The 14,695-nt window shown below is 32.7% G+C and overlaps 1 protein-coding gene across 6 annotated transcripts; it reads right to left on the reverse strand.

Moving 5' to 3' along the window:
- Positions 1–311: 311 nt before the first annotated feature.
- Positions 312–7,488, reverse strand: LOC146957799 (Galactose oxidase/kelch repeat superfamily protein). 6 transcript variants are annotated; one of them, XM_085739207.1, is made up of 14 exons: positions 7,334–7,488; positions 6,345–6,466; positions 6,040–6,117; positions 5,854–5,967; positions 5,643–5,709; positions 5,434–5,495; positions 4,946–5,085; positions 4,729–4,855; positions 3,497–3,611; positions 2,999–3,087; positions 2,268–2,351; positions 1,082–1,402; positions 941–1,000; positions 312–854 (listed from the first exon to the last, which is right to left on the reverse strand). In XM_085739207.1, exons 2-14 carry the CDS (start codon positions 6,432–6,434, stop codon positions 681–683), a joined length of 1,521 nt encoding a protein of 506 aa, XP_085595333.1. In that variant the 5' UTR covers positions 6,435–6,466; positions 7,334–7,488; the 3' UTR covers positions 312–680. The 6 variants fall into 6 exon arrangements, with proteins under 6 accessions (XP_085595333.1, XP_085595348.1, XP_085595322.1 ...); XM_085739222.1 differs by having other exon boundaries at positions 6,345–6,485; XM_085739196.1 differs by having other exon boundaries at positions 6,345–6,503.
- Between the last annotated feature and the right edge of the window lie 7,207 nt (positions 7,489–14,695).

Below are 14,695 nucleotides of genomic sequence, written 5' to 3' on the forward strand. Positions count from 1 at the left end.
ATACTGAAATCATTCAAGACATTAATAAACAATGAACCACCCGCCAAAAGGGAACCATGCCATGACCATATTTCCCCTGATGATATTACCTTACTCACCCTATAATCATTCTTCTCTGAATCAAACCAAGAATCAAAGAACGAACACAAGGGCCGTCCAGTGAATCAAAAGTGAAAAGGTGCAATGGGATTTCTGCAGGCACCAAATCATAGAATTCCATTCTATAAGACCGAATTTAGCGTTGCCAAAGAAAGAGGTCATCATGCTTGAAACAAATAAAAATTAAAATCGTGTTCCTCTAGTCTAGCATCTTAAAGAAACTAATTAGTCAAATTAAATTTGAATAAAACAAGTCAATAATATGTCAATATACATACTTAAATATATGGAAACATGAAGTATGAAATGAACCCGACAAAAGTAACCTATTAAAATTACGAATTACAAATACAAAAAACCTTGTGTAACCATCTTTTGAAAGTTGCAGTCCATCAAGATTGGAGCTCAACATCTTATCGATCATGCATTACAACACATGACCACCCAAAAGCTCTGTAGCAAGGAAATGCCATTTTCTGCACGAACTAAAATAACATAAAACATTCGATTGCTTGTAAAAAAGTTGAAATTTCCAAGAATAAACTCCAAAATCACTTTAAGTGGCATTGCCCTCACAATCTTCATTTTTCACCCCCACCAAACAATCGCCAAACTCCACCAGAACTCTGCCTCTGAGCAGTTGCAGCGTGCTCCATCTCCTGGTCAAAAGCAGACTTCTTTTGCCGAAGAGCCTGTACCTGATCTTCCACAGACTGCATTGATTCCAACAATTTTTGGAGTTCTGTAATTTTGGCCTGGAAACAAACATTACCTGTATACTTAAATCCTACACAACTATAAATCCATAGTTAACTTCAAAGATGGGAAAGTGAATTTTAACCTCCAGGTTAAAGCATCTTGATCTCTCTGCCACAAGTTGTCCCTGGACTGATTGGAGTTCCTGAAAATACATATTTAACGGTGAAAACTACAATTATCAATAAATTTATGTGTAGCTTTGCAGTCAAGTCGTAATACATACCTTGGTCAATTCAGCATGATTATTATTTACTTCATGTATCTCACCTTCAAGCTTAGAATTTTCGGCCCTGACTTCTGTTATTGACATTTCCAATAATCTCTTTTCTTCTTTAATGGCTTCAATTATAATCGTGACATCACTTTGATGATGACCATTTACAGATGACTTGGGATTTATATCATCCAGTTGCATGAAATCCAACTTCTCAGATTTAGACAATGCATACGCAGAAGAAACAGAAGCTGCAGCGGCTGCAGCAGCCGGTGACTGGAAAATCTTGGGACGCAAAGTGTCCTTTGCCTTGGGTCTCAAAACAAAAACCTAAATTTACACAGTCCCTACTCATCAATCACAGAAACCACTACATGGAATGCACCAAAATTTTAATTAAAAAAAGTGCGCTTAAAAATATGTAATACTAGCAAGTTCAGAATTTGTGGCATAGCATGCCAATTGCAATACATGGTGTCAGGTAGAAAATTAGTCTCTAGTTTGATTGAACTAAACCCAATCAATTTGCATGATATAATAATCAAACCTTATCTCACTAGCTTCCTATTTGGATAATAATTGATGCCACTGGGTTTTATTAGCATTAAAACCAATCCTAATCTTAATCACAGTGTTAATAATGCAAAGTCTTTCGAATTGACTATCTTTTATGTGAACAGCTTTTCTTGTTTGATGCATTATGACCAGATATCTTCACTCTTAATCTTCTTGTTTTTATTTCTTGTATGTTCACTCATCTACCTCAGCATTTTAATCTCCACAACACTAGGTTTTTGCTTTTGTGGAAATCAGGAAACTTCACTACTGCCCAACATTGACTATTACAAAGAATAACCACCGGTCTTGTAGTTGTAGCTATCCAGCAAAATTATCCAAGTCAAGTTTCAAAGCTAATAGCCAATGTTAACAAACACAAATAGCTAATTATTCTAAAAAAACTGAACCAATGATTTCCTTTACAAACTAAATTGGACTCGTGTTATAGTGGAGCCTAATTTACTTGAATTCAATAAAATCAATTAACCAAGTATTTCATCAATCTCCATTGTAAAAAAAAAAAAGTATTTCATCCATCTACCATAATAAAAAGAATCTTTGTTGAGATTTTGACAACACAAATGGTATTTAATTATTAAATACTCAATGTTAAGATAGAGATGAGATTCCTACATACCTCATTGCTATACCTCCCATTGTAGCCACCAAAAGCAAACAGATATGTTTCACCATCAATCAGTCCTGAGCAGACACTAAGACCCTGATAAGTAATGAAAACTTACATCACATATAAATCAATATGCAAAGGGCACAATCAATTGCTGACACAACTACTATCATATTTAATTATATATAAAGAGCATCTCCCCCATTTTGATTGATTATCTACTTAGCAAGTTATAAGAAGTTAAAGTCCTACTTCCTTTCATATTATCGCTAGCCTGTCTATTTTTTATCTTCAAAGTTGCCCTTTGGGGCTGTTGTTATGCCTCTCCAAGGTGGCAGTCATTTCTGTTATCTTTTGTATAGTTTTTGTGCGTGTTTTCATTCAATAAATCCTTTAAATCTACCTGGAACTTTGGTCGACATGAGGAATTGTTTAATAAAAGGATCGAAGTCCAAGATGATTGGAATGAGATTCAAAATCCAATCCAAAATGCAACGGAAACTAATCTAGATGTATCTTCTACAACTTCGGTAATGACTAATGAGGGCAAACAGAGCTAATCAGAAGGTCTCAATGTGGGTCGAAAAAGAAAGTGGTTCCCCCTTTTGCAGGAATGATATATATATTGATAACAAAAGAACAAAATAATTTTATTCAATAACAGGTCTTGGAAAAGAGAGAATTTACAATCCTCCATATTAATAAAAACATAATATATATAGATTGCAGAAAGTAATTACCTCGCTAGAAAGTGGATCTTTTTGCTTCACAACATTCAAAACTGACCAAACAAGTTTGGACATGTTTAAGACCAGGGTTTCAGGGCAACCTGTTTCAAAAATCATATAATCATACATCCACAAAAAACATAGTTTCATTGATGTATATAGCTTGATGTATGCATAGGTGACGTCAATAATCAATTTAACTGCCCCTTCCTTGTAAGAAGTTTATTATGGTTCATTTAGAAATAAGGAAGCAAACTATATTTTGCAATTTAGGGTTTATGCAGCCCTCTGATATATTTGGATTGAGAAGGATGCCTACACAGAGGGAGTCATTTTTCCCTAGATTGCGCTTCAAGATAGGATTGTGTTTAAAGTTTCACGCAGGTTGCTAAGGCAAATGCATTTTCAAGTTCGTTATTATTCTAAAAATGCACATAAAGTGGACTTCCATGCAGCACTGTTGACTCTCGCTTTTTCACTATTTTCTATTTATCTTGATTTAGTGCATACCATTTTTGTTATCGCCACCACCAACTATGAACCAGCTTTCATCAATAGTGATACCAGCATGTCCAGCCCTGGGAGATACTAAATCACCTTGAGATTGTGGTTGGGACCATTCCATCTGAACCAAATGAGATTGTTAGATCATCACATTGTTGGTGCTAAACTTGTGACAACGAAAACAAAAAACAACTTTTAAGATCAACGGCCAAAACTAAAGCATTTTTCATGATAAAAGAAATGTGAATTATAAACCTAATTTGAAAGTTTAAAAGGAATATCAAAATTGTCTGTACTTTCATTCCATGGATTACGTGTCCAGGTAAACGAAGTAAGACCATAACCATTATGTTTCCAATGAAACATGTTCCACTTCAAATATCAGCATATGAAAGGAGATCTCTAAAGATAATAGTTGGTGTCAAAAGGTTAAAATAAGTGTAGGAGTTGTAAATATGCACAGTAGTTATCAACTTATCATCAATACCAAACTGCCCAATCGATGACGAAATGATATATGCACTTGTAGAGCAGAAAGTCCTCTCTAACTCAATAGCTAGCACCAAGAATAAATGACAAAAACTGAGGGGGAGAAAGGAAATCTCAATCAATGAATACTCAAACTGAACACACCCGTCTCTTTTGGCATAAGATGCAAAAACCAAGCCATGTAGTCTTCAAACAGAATAGTACAGACTCTTGGGTCGGCTGCCTCACTTGTCTCTTCATATCCTTCCCCCATCATTGCTAGCCCAACCTCCTCTGTAAATTCGCTGTTCTCTCTCTCTCTCTCTCTCTCCCTCCCTCCCTCCCTCTCCCTCTCCCTCTCCCTCTCCCCCTCCCCCTCCCTCTCCCTCTCTCTCTCTCTCTCTCTCTCTCTCTCTTCAATGCCACGTATGCATTCTGTTATCACAGGAGATATTATTTCCACCAACTCAGATTCCTATAGTTATGCTATCACAGCACAGAAAATAGAACGCATGCCTTGAATTCTACAGTCCTTTTTCTTCTGAGTGTACACTTGGATAATGGGAGGTCTAACTATCGTAAAAAACCACTTCTGTGTATGGGTGACATACAGAAAAAACTATTTTGTGTATGGGTGGCCTACGAAAATACTGCCGTGTACGGGTGACATACAGAAATAAATAACTGACACCCCAGATAGAAGAAACAACCTTATTAGTACTTTGATTTAATTAAGCATGTGAAATAAGTTTGAAATAGCATCTACTCACAGTTTGCAAGTCTAATAGGTGTAGATCATTGAAGAAGACAGAATGAGAGCAACCACCAAAAATCATAAGGTACCGTTCTCCATGTATAGCAGCTGCATGATCATATCTAGGAGCTGGAGGTGTCTGCCTATCAAAATTCAAGAAAGTGGTATGATCACACTAAATTTCTCTAAAGCATTAACACATTTTCTGGAAGTGTACAATAGTTACTACTTACGAAGTCTTTATCACATCCCAAGTCATACTTTCAAGATCGAGAACATGGACATCATTCAACAGCTTCCTTCTCCTATCTTCACCAGCAAACAATATAACTCTTGAACCAACCAGTGTTGCAGACTGTCCCACACGGGCTACCTAGAAAAATAGACTAAAAACATTCAAATGTCTATCTAACCACAATCAAATGACTCCCACATTTTTTTAATGGATAGTTGGATACTAAGAAGAAATATTGCACAGATTGAAAATCCTAAAAATATAATTCAATAAGAAAAAGTACGATAAAGGATGTAAACAGAACGGCAACAACCAACCCTTCCCCGCCGCTACAAGTGTTAGTTACATGAATCAATAAACCCCATTGGCCTTGTAAACCAGGTTTTCAGTAAGAAAAATTAAGAGTATGATATTGGTGTCCATAACCAAACAAAAAACACACCCAAGGATGGAACTTCAAGCTATAAAATTAATGGTCACACTTACCGGAACACTTCCAGAAGTCTTAATAACTCCAAACTGGCATGTTTCAATGTCAATGTATTGAACTACAAGAAATCCAATGAACATTGTGAATTTTCAATGTAACACGCCATGCTATAATATGCTATGCACACACGCACACACACACACGCGCGCACAGATATATATATATATTTCTTCACCATTATAAAAATTAATTTATAGATACTAACCTGTTAAAGTATCAGAAGTGTCCCTTGAACTGCCACCAAGAATAAGTAGTTTCTCCCCCCACCTAATCTGCAGAAATTTCCAAATCTCAAAATAAATCAAAATCCAGATGGTCACTAAAACTCAAGGTTCATCATTTGCGAACCCAAAGAAAGTAGTATTTAAAACTGAAACATGTATGCATGCAGAATGACTTGAGCACTAATGTTTTACCATATTGTGACCAGATGTGGCAGGCAGATTCTCCTGTGAACTGTTGCCATTATCTTTTCCAGTATCAGCTTTTAGCTTTAGAGAAGACCACGTCAAACTTCTGAAGTCAAAAACCTGCAAACAACTAAATCATGTAACTCACTACAAAGAGTCCAAAATTCAGCAGCATCTGACCATACCATATACCTGAACATCCGATAAATGCTGACCATTACGACTTCCACCGAAAATGTATAATTTTTCATCAACTACTGCCGCTGCATGCTGCAGTGAAAAACAACACATGGAATAAGAATATGACCCAAGGCTAAGAAAGGTTTTTTGCTAAGAAGCCAAGAATGACAAATTGATTTCTTGCATTCAAAGTAAAATAGTTCATGATAAGACCCAACCAATCATGAATTACATGTATGCCTTCGTTTTAATTTTGTAATTGTATTCTTCCATCCTCTAATAAAATAAGAAAAGGAGAAAGATAGGGAAAAATAAACCTTATAGCGAGCAGGTGGGCGTGCACCAGTTACAGTAATAGGTACCCAATTATCATATGTAAGTTCTTTATGCCAATTGTTGACTTCCATTTCTCTCTGATTCTCCTTTTGTCCAGGAATACCTGTTGCAGTACGGATCACCTTGATTGTCACTTCAGGCTATAAGATAAGTGACAAAAACAAGCAAAGTATCTCAAAAGACAAATTCTCTAAAGTAGACATGCAAAAAGATACAAAAAAATGAATCTTAGAAAGAACACATACAATCATGGACACAAGAATGCGACAAATTTTCAACGTTATACGATAATACACATCCATGATGCCAACTAAATAAAATCAACACAAATTCACAAATCTTAAATTAAAAGAGAGAATCGACATTTTAAAAATTAGCATTAGTAATTAATCTAAAATAACATCATTTATATTTAATCATATTGTATTCCTATTTGTATTAGTATTAGTAAATAGTTATATAATGGTTTAAATATGATTTTATTCCCTGCAATAAGCTGATGTCAGTTGAAACGTCGACCTTCCGCAAGAGTGAATATAAGTCATAAGAGTCCAAGGCACTGGATCTAATTTTAAGAATTTAATAAAAAATATCATGAAAATGAAGACTCAAAAGTAAATTAACCATGCAACAAACAAATTCTGAAATTGATATAGTATAGTATGCATAAATTATGGCATGGCATTATTCCACGGTCCACACCAAAACAAGTTGCAACTTCTAGCAAGAAAATCAGGGACCTGAGAACTGAAAAAGCTTCAGCTACAAAAATTTCTAACGCAATTCTCAGAGTCACGTGATTTTACAGCAATGCTTAGATAACAAGCAAAATGTATCTGAAATTGGAAATCAAGATCGATTGATAGGAATAAAATCACGGCGAATTTGAAATCCTAAGGTTCATATCACATTGTAGACGATTACAGTGAAATTCGAAATGAATGAATTGGGATTGAATGAAACCTGTTACCGGAGAGAGAGAACTCAGATCTGGAAACGGTGTCGTCGAAGATCGGACGGTGGCTGAGAGATCAAGAGCCACCGTCGAGATCTCAGTTGAGTCGTCGTCGTGAGAGAGAGAGAGAGAGAGAGAGAGAGAGACTTGTTTCGGACACAAAGCAGAACAAAACTCGCGGCAATAACTTACAACCTCTATCTAGGTAGCAGTGGTAAAAGTACTCCAACTTGGATGAAAATTTGATTTTACTTTTTAGAATTTTATTTAAATAATTAATTATTTTATAAATTCATATTATCACTTTTAGATATCACGAGTAAGGATGGAAATAGGCCGGAATGACCTATAGAGGCTAGACCAGACTTTTTTTTTCATAAATAGACAAAATCTAGACTATATTTTTGAAGTCTATTTAGCTAAAAAAAAGTTTGGTTATGAGCCATTTAAAAAGTCTCTCGAGCCTAATAGGTCAATCTACTTGAGTAAATATAAATAGTACAATTTTTTTTATTTCTTTTGAAGGAATATATAGTATTATTTGTTATTATATTATACATTGTACTTTGAATTAAATTATAAATTTGTTAACATTTTCGGTGATTTAAGCTTGTATTATATAAATATATTATATAAACTAGAATTGAAATATAATATAAAATCAAATCAAATTCTCTGAAAATTCATGTCCACTAACAATATATAAAAACAAAATACTATCAAAATTATGTAACTACTCCTTATCAAAATTGTCTTTTGTGTTCAATTCAAGGTTAACTAGACCATCGTCCGCACGGGTCCTATCGACTAAAATATGTACGAATAAGTTATATCATAATAATAATAAAAAATGAAATATTCACATGATAAAAATGTATTACATTAATCATATCAACTTGACATTAATATAGTTTGAAAACCGTACATTTTACATTAGTTATCATATATTACGAAATACTTTAAAAACGACATTTGAAGTGACACTAGTATTTTCATATTCATCATTGGTTATCATCAACTCATCTTTTTTTTTTTTACGTATTCAACCCATCTCTTAAAGTAACTCTTGTTAATAGTCATTACAAATAAAACAAACAAAAATTTACTCCTTTGAAACTTGATCCAAGCCTTAGACCAATTCCATATTAAGTTTGTGCTTGTGTGGCAAGAGTTTATAATTTCCCCTCATTAAATCCTATCATGACATTCTCTAGCTTATATGTTCCTCCTTCTTCAACCATTCCTTGAATCGTTGGCACCAGGAACTTACGAACAGTGGCATGGATCCGTCCTCGCTAAACAAAAAATAACATGTCATCAAATATAAACAATAATATATGTTATCATAGTGGCAACTTGAAAAAAGGATCATTTATTTATACAATCGATTTATATAATATACCTTCTCATCAACCAATATCATGTTCATGAAGATAATATCGTCTGGATTTTCCTTATCACAGATCAGCCATATATGTGCCACACGGACAATCAACTTCAAATCCTTCCTTCCACCTGTCACAGGTGCAATGGGGGTGAAAATGTTTGCCATATTAGCAAGTGCAAGAAAGAGTGATATTTGCTTAAATTTGCTTAAAGTCGAGAATGGATGTATTAGCACAACTAATTGGTATTTAAATAGGTAATTGGCAATTCTCTTCGTTAGTTTCAAATGTGAATGATCATAGTCTTACATTGGCAATAATTACTAATCAAAAGTCTTTAATTGCCATTAACGACGTTTTGAAGCCATTAACCACGTTCTTAATTGCCATTAACACTACGTCATAATTACTATTCAAAATCGAATCAACCTTGATACGTGTTAATTTTTGAAATAAGTACGTGATAATTGCTTTTAATAGGTAGTAATTGGTAGAGTGATTAGTGCATAATGCATAAAAACAATTAAAAGTAATTCCTATATGAAAATATGCGACTTAAAAGTTTTTAATTGTCATTAACGACGTTTTCAAGCCATTAACCACGTTCTTAATTTCCATTAACACTACGTCATAATTGCTATTCAAAATCGAATCAACCTTGATACGTGTTAATTTTTGAAATAAGTACGTAGTTAATTTCCTTGATACGTGTTAATTCCCTTGCTCTTAATTGTCATTAACAGTACGTAATAATTACTATTCAAAATCGAACCAACCTTGATACATGTTAATTTTTGTAATAAGTACGTAGTTAATTGCTTTTAATAGGTAGTAATTGGTAGAGTGATTAGTGCATAATGCATAAAAGCAATTAAAAGTAATTCCTATATGAAAATATGCGACTTAAAAGTTTTTAATTGTCATTAACGATGTTTTCAAGCCATTAACCACGTTCTTAATTGCCATTAACATTACGTCATAATTGCTATTCAAAATGGAATCAACCTTGATACGTGTTAATTTTTGAAATAAGTACGTAGTTAATTCCCTTGATACGTGTTAATTCCCTTGCTCTTAATTGCCATTAACAGTACGTAATAATTACTATTCAAAATCGAACCAACCTTGATACATGTTAATTTTTGTAATAAGTACATAGTTAATTGCTTTTAATAGTTAGTAATTGGTAGAGTGATTAGTGCATAACGCATAGAAACAAATAAAAGTTCGAGGGAAATTTCACCTTGAAACACATATCTTCCTATCACTCTATATCGGATAGCATAGTATAGTGTAAAAATGCATGCGTGAAACATTGAAATGTCAGTAGAATAATGTGATGGGAATTAGTGTATGCGTGAAATAGTATAGTGTAAAAAATGCATGCGTCAAACATTTTTAATTGCCACTTTCTAAGGGATGTTTATGTTATTTCTGATTAGCAATGGAATTAGCAATTATCAAGGGATGTTTATGTTATTTCTGATTGGCAATGGAATTAGCAATTATTGTAGGGGATTGTTGACCGACTTGATTAGGCTTTAATACGTATTCAATTGCATTAACGAAGTGAGAGAACTTTTTTCAAGTTTGAATAAACGGATGTGATCAAGTGCTTGAACGAATGAGATTACTTGAGCAATAAATAATGTTTAGGAGGGGAAAAAGTTAGGGAATTAGGGCAAAGTAGGGAGGATTAGGGCAAACATGATTGCCAAACAACTCTAGCTTTTATAATAAAGGATGCATGCGTGAAACATTGAAATGTCAGTAGAATAATGTGATAGGAATTAGTGTATGCGTGAAACAGTATAGTGTAAAAAATGCATGCGTCAAACATTTTCAATTGCCACTTTCTAAGGGATGTTTATGTTATTTCTGATTGGCAATGGAATTAGCAATTATTGTAGGTGATTGTTGACTGACTTGATTAGGCTTTAATACGTATTCAATTGCATTAACGAAGTGAGAGAACTTTTTTCAAGTTTGAATAAATGGATGTGATCAAGTGCTTGAACGGTTGAGATTACTCGAGCAATAAATAATGTTTAGGAGGGAAAAAAGTTAAGGAATAAGGGCAAAGTAGAGAGGATTAGGGCAAACATGATTGCCAAACAACTCTAGCTTTTATAATAAAGGATTTTATAATTGTGTTACTTCTTTGACGGTTAATTTTATAATTGTGTTACTTCTTTGACACATGTCAATTGCTTATAAATCATTTGTTATATTATTATTATTATTTTATTTCATATGTCCACTTTAATTTAAAAAAATGCCACTTTAATTCAAAAACAACCACCTCTTTTCTCTTTCCCTCTACAACCAAAACAAAGCTATTATATTTCATCTTTTCTCTCCCCCTGCGCCGTTTCTTTCATCCTCAACCCCTCAACCAAAAATTTCTTTCTATTCTCCCATTAAACTTCTGACCTTCGATTTGTTTGGATTTCACATTGTAATATGAAGGAAAACATGTTAGTATGTGTTTCGATTTGTTTTGTGTTGCATGTATTTCGATTTTTTTTTATTTCTTTTGATTGGAATGTGATTGATTTCTCATGCATAATATGTTGTTTCTCAGTTTTGGAATGTAAAAGAAGGAGAAATCTCTGTGACTATCACTAACCATCTATTCTGCAAGGTATGAAATTCCACAGTGTTTTGGAATGTTTCGCATGTAGTTTCATCAAAATGTATTAAATTTCGCATGCAAGGTGTTTGTTTTTATGTCTCAGCGAATCAATTTTTCTATAAAATCTTATTAGAGGATAAAAATTAGCGGATTGTGTTGAGTTTGTCATGTGGATTGCTACTTACTATGTTTAATTTTATTTCAAGTGTTTGTTTTTTTATTTAGGTTGCTATAAAATTATAATTGAACTATGAAGTTTTTGTTTTAATTGAATTGTGGTCTGTGATATTTTTATTCATATATTCTTTGCTATATTGAGCTTGAAGCCTCCTAATTTCATTGTGGATTGTGTTGATTAGTTTTTAGACTTTGTCATTCGTCATGGCATGTGGGTCATGCTGAGCTTCTCCTGTTGATTAGTTTTTATACTTTCTCATTCGTCATGGCCAAAGTTATGCTATGTTAATATCAATACATGTTATTGTCATTGTACTCTAAATGAGAAGCTCCATTCGATATGCATCTCAGTTTACTCTTCCTGATGAATAAAGGGTCTTAGGGGGATGTATTGGATTGTGATTTCAAGGGATTTTAAAAGACTTTTTTATAATAAAAAAGTTTAGCGGTATTCAATTAAGACTTTTATAAAATATAAAGAAATCTTGCGGTATTCAATTAAGACAATCATGACTTTCTTTTCAGAGCAACGAAATCTGTTGGTATTCAATTGATATTTCTCATGACTTATAAATTATCTCTTGGTATTCAAAAATCTATAGATTTTGATGGATTCTTAGATGGAATGGATTTTGTGAGACTTTTTAGTTAAAAATATAAATACTACTCTCATCAAACAACCTCACACAAACTCTTGAGATTTTGTCATTCTCTTCCAAACCCTTGTTTGTATCTTCTGTTTTATGCCGACTTTTCTTCTTCTTTTTCTCTGTCAAATTCTTCAAAAATCTATAGATATTTGTTATGATTTCTTGTTTTTTTAACCGATTGTTTTTTTGGTATGATTTTTGTTATTTTGTATGACATGTTATTTTATTCCGATTTCTTGTTTATTTTACCCTTTTTTTTTGTTGATTTGTTGCTTTTTTTCTGATTAGTTGTTCATTTTTTGTCCGATTCTTTGTATGCCATGTTTTTTCTATTCCAAATTCTTGTCCGATTTGTTTTGTTTTTACAACAACAATTCATTTTTTTTATTTTATTTTATGATTTGTTGTTATTTTTTCTTTTGACAATTGTTTCACTAATATTATTTGCTTATATTGGTAAATTATTTTCTTTTCATTGATATTGGGTTATAGTTTTGGTTGTTATTTTTATTATCATTATTTATAATTTTCGTTGTTATTGTTATTACTTATTATCATTATTTATAATAAGTGAGTGTTATTTTTATTATTAGGTAGTTTTTTCTTTATTTTTATTGAATATATAATTAGGAAACATCAATTGTTCCAGTGAAATAACTAGTTTGTTTCTTATATATATTAGTGATCGAATGAGGGATTCACAATAAGAAAATAACCGATAAAATGGTAAAGACAAAGATAGTTACATAGCTTGGATCATAGATGAAACTACTAAGGTGTTGCACCTTCGTGTGGATGCTATAAATAGGGGATTGCATGATGACAATGGGTCGCTTAGCAAACAAAATGCAAAGCGAATTTTTACGCAATAGTCACTTTTTTTTTAATGGAAAAGCAATAATCACTTATAAAAGAATTTTATATCAGTTTTATTTTTTATTCAAATTAAAAAAATAATCTTAAAAGTCTTAAGTGTAAAAGTCAGTGTTATAAATCCATTGAAATCTGTGTTATAAATACATTAAAATTTGTATTATAAATATTGAGTGTAAAAAGTTTTTTAAAATAAGTATTTTAAAATCTCACAAAATCAAACAAAGTCTTTTAAAATCTTAAAGATTTTTTTTACCAAAACAATCTCTTAAAATCTCAATCCAATACAACCCTCTTATATTTGTCCTTTCTCATTCGTCATGGCCAAAGTTATGCTATGTTGATATCGAACATGTTATTGTCATTGCCAAAGTTATTGTCATTTATGAACTATAAATGTTTTCTACAGTAATATAGTTTATAGCCCTGTTTGGATAAATTTAGCTCAAATTCAAAAGCTCTAAAAACGGAACTATTCTTACACCCGTGGCTTACCAGATCACAGTCAACTAGATTTTGAGCTGAAAGTGAGATCATATTACACGTTCTTATCTGCCACATGCCTTCTAGAGTTGTCATAGTAGCAAATGCACAACAAGACCCTGTGACAAAATAAGTTATGTTAGAGTTGCAATTATCTTTCATTCGACAAAATAAGTTTAAAAGAGAAAAAATTTACCCTACACCCCAACAATTATATCTTTACCCCTACAAGCCATAAAAAATACCAATTTTTACCCTTTTCAAAATCACACTCATTCACCCCCTCGTGTTTTCAAAATATTATCACCATACCGGAAAGAAAGCTTAAAAAACATTTTCCTGAAAACCGTGGTTAAGCTCCTCATTCAGTTAAGCCAACTTACTCTTTGTTGTAGCCTCTGTGGTAAGATAAAATTACAAAACAAAGCATGAACCTCAAATGACAGATAATTACAAAACAAAGCTAATTCTCAATGCTAAATATTGAATTGAAATTGCAAGTTATAACCAAGATGGCTCCAACACATGGAGATGACTTAATGGACATAATCTACGATTGCAACACAAAAAAGAACTTCTATCACAGTTCACTGATGAAAGCTCAAAATAAATTAAGACAAAGAACTTATATCACAGTTCACTAATCAGAAATTTAAGGAAGGTCAAATATCAAATATTTCTATTTCTACCCACTTCCCATCTGAGTTAACTAATTCAGATTAATCCCAATCAAACGACTTAGACAATACAATTTCAATTTGAGATTATGATATAATTGAGAAATCTTACTGCAGACCTCAGGTATGATAATTGAGATCAAATATCAATTAATAATGCAAATGGGTTTAAGAAAACATACTAATTCAAATGAAAAGTATTTTACACTATGTAGTAAAATAGCTCCAAAGTAAAAATAAAATTCCACTACATTCAAAATTAGAGAACTTATCACACCACTAAATCATAGTTAACCACTCACCACATCTCCTTTGGCGTTTAACAGAGGTGACAACTCCTCTTTCTCTCCAATCCACAAATTATGGAATTTGATCAAGACTCGTGTTGAAGTATATTGTCTTGGAGGAGAGAAATTCAGGTGAAAGATTGTCATCAACAAGACATGGAAATTATTCCCTTAAGGATCCATAAATGAGTGTAATGAAAGTGGTAAATG

The sequence above is a fragment of the Medicago sativa genome, chromosome 1 (assembly GCF_051527215.1).
Source record: "Medicago sativa cultivar Bolivia chromosome 1, Bolivia_mono, whole genome shotgun sequence".
NCBI lineage: Eukaryota > Viridiplantae > Streptophyta > Magnoliopsida > Fabales > Fabaceae > Medicago > Medicago sativa.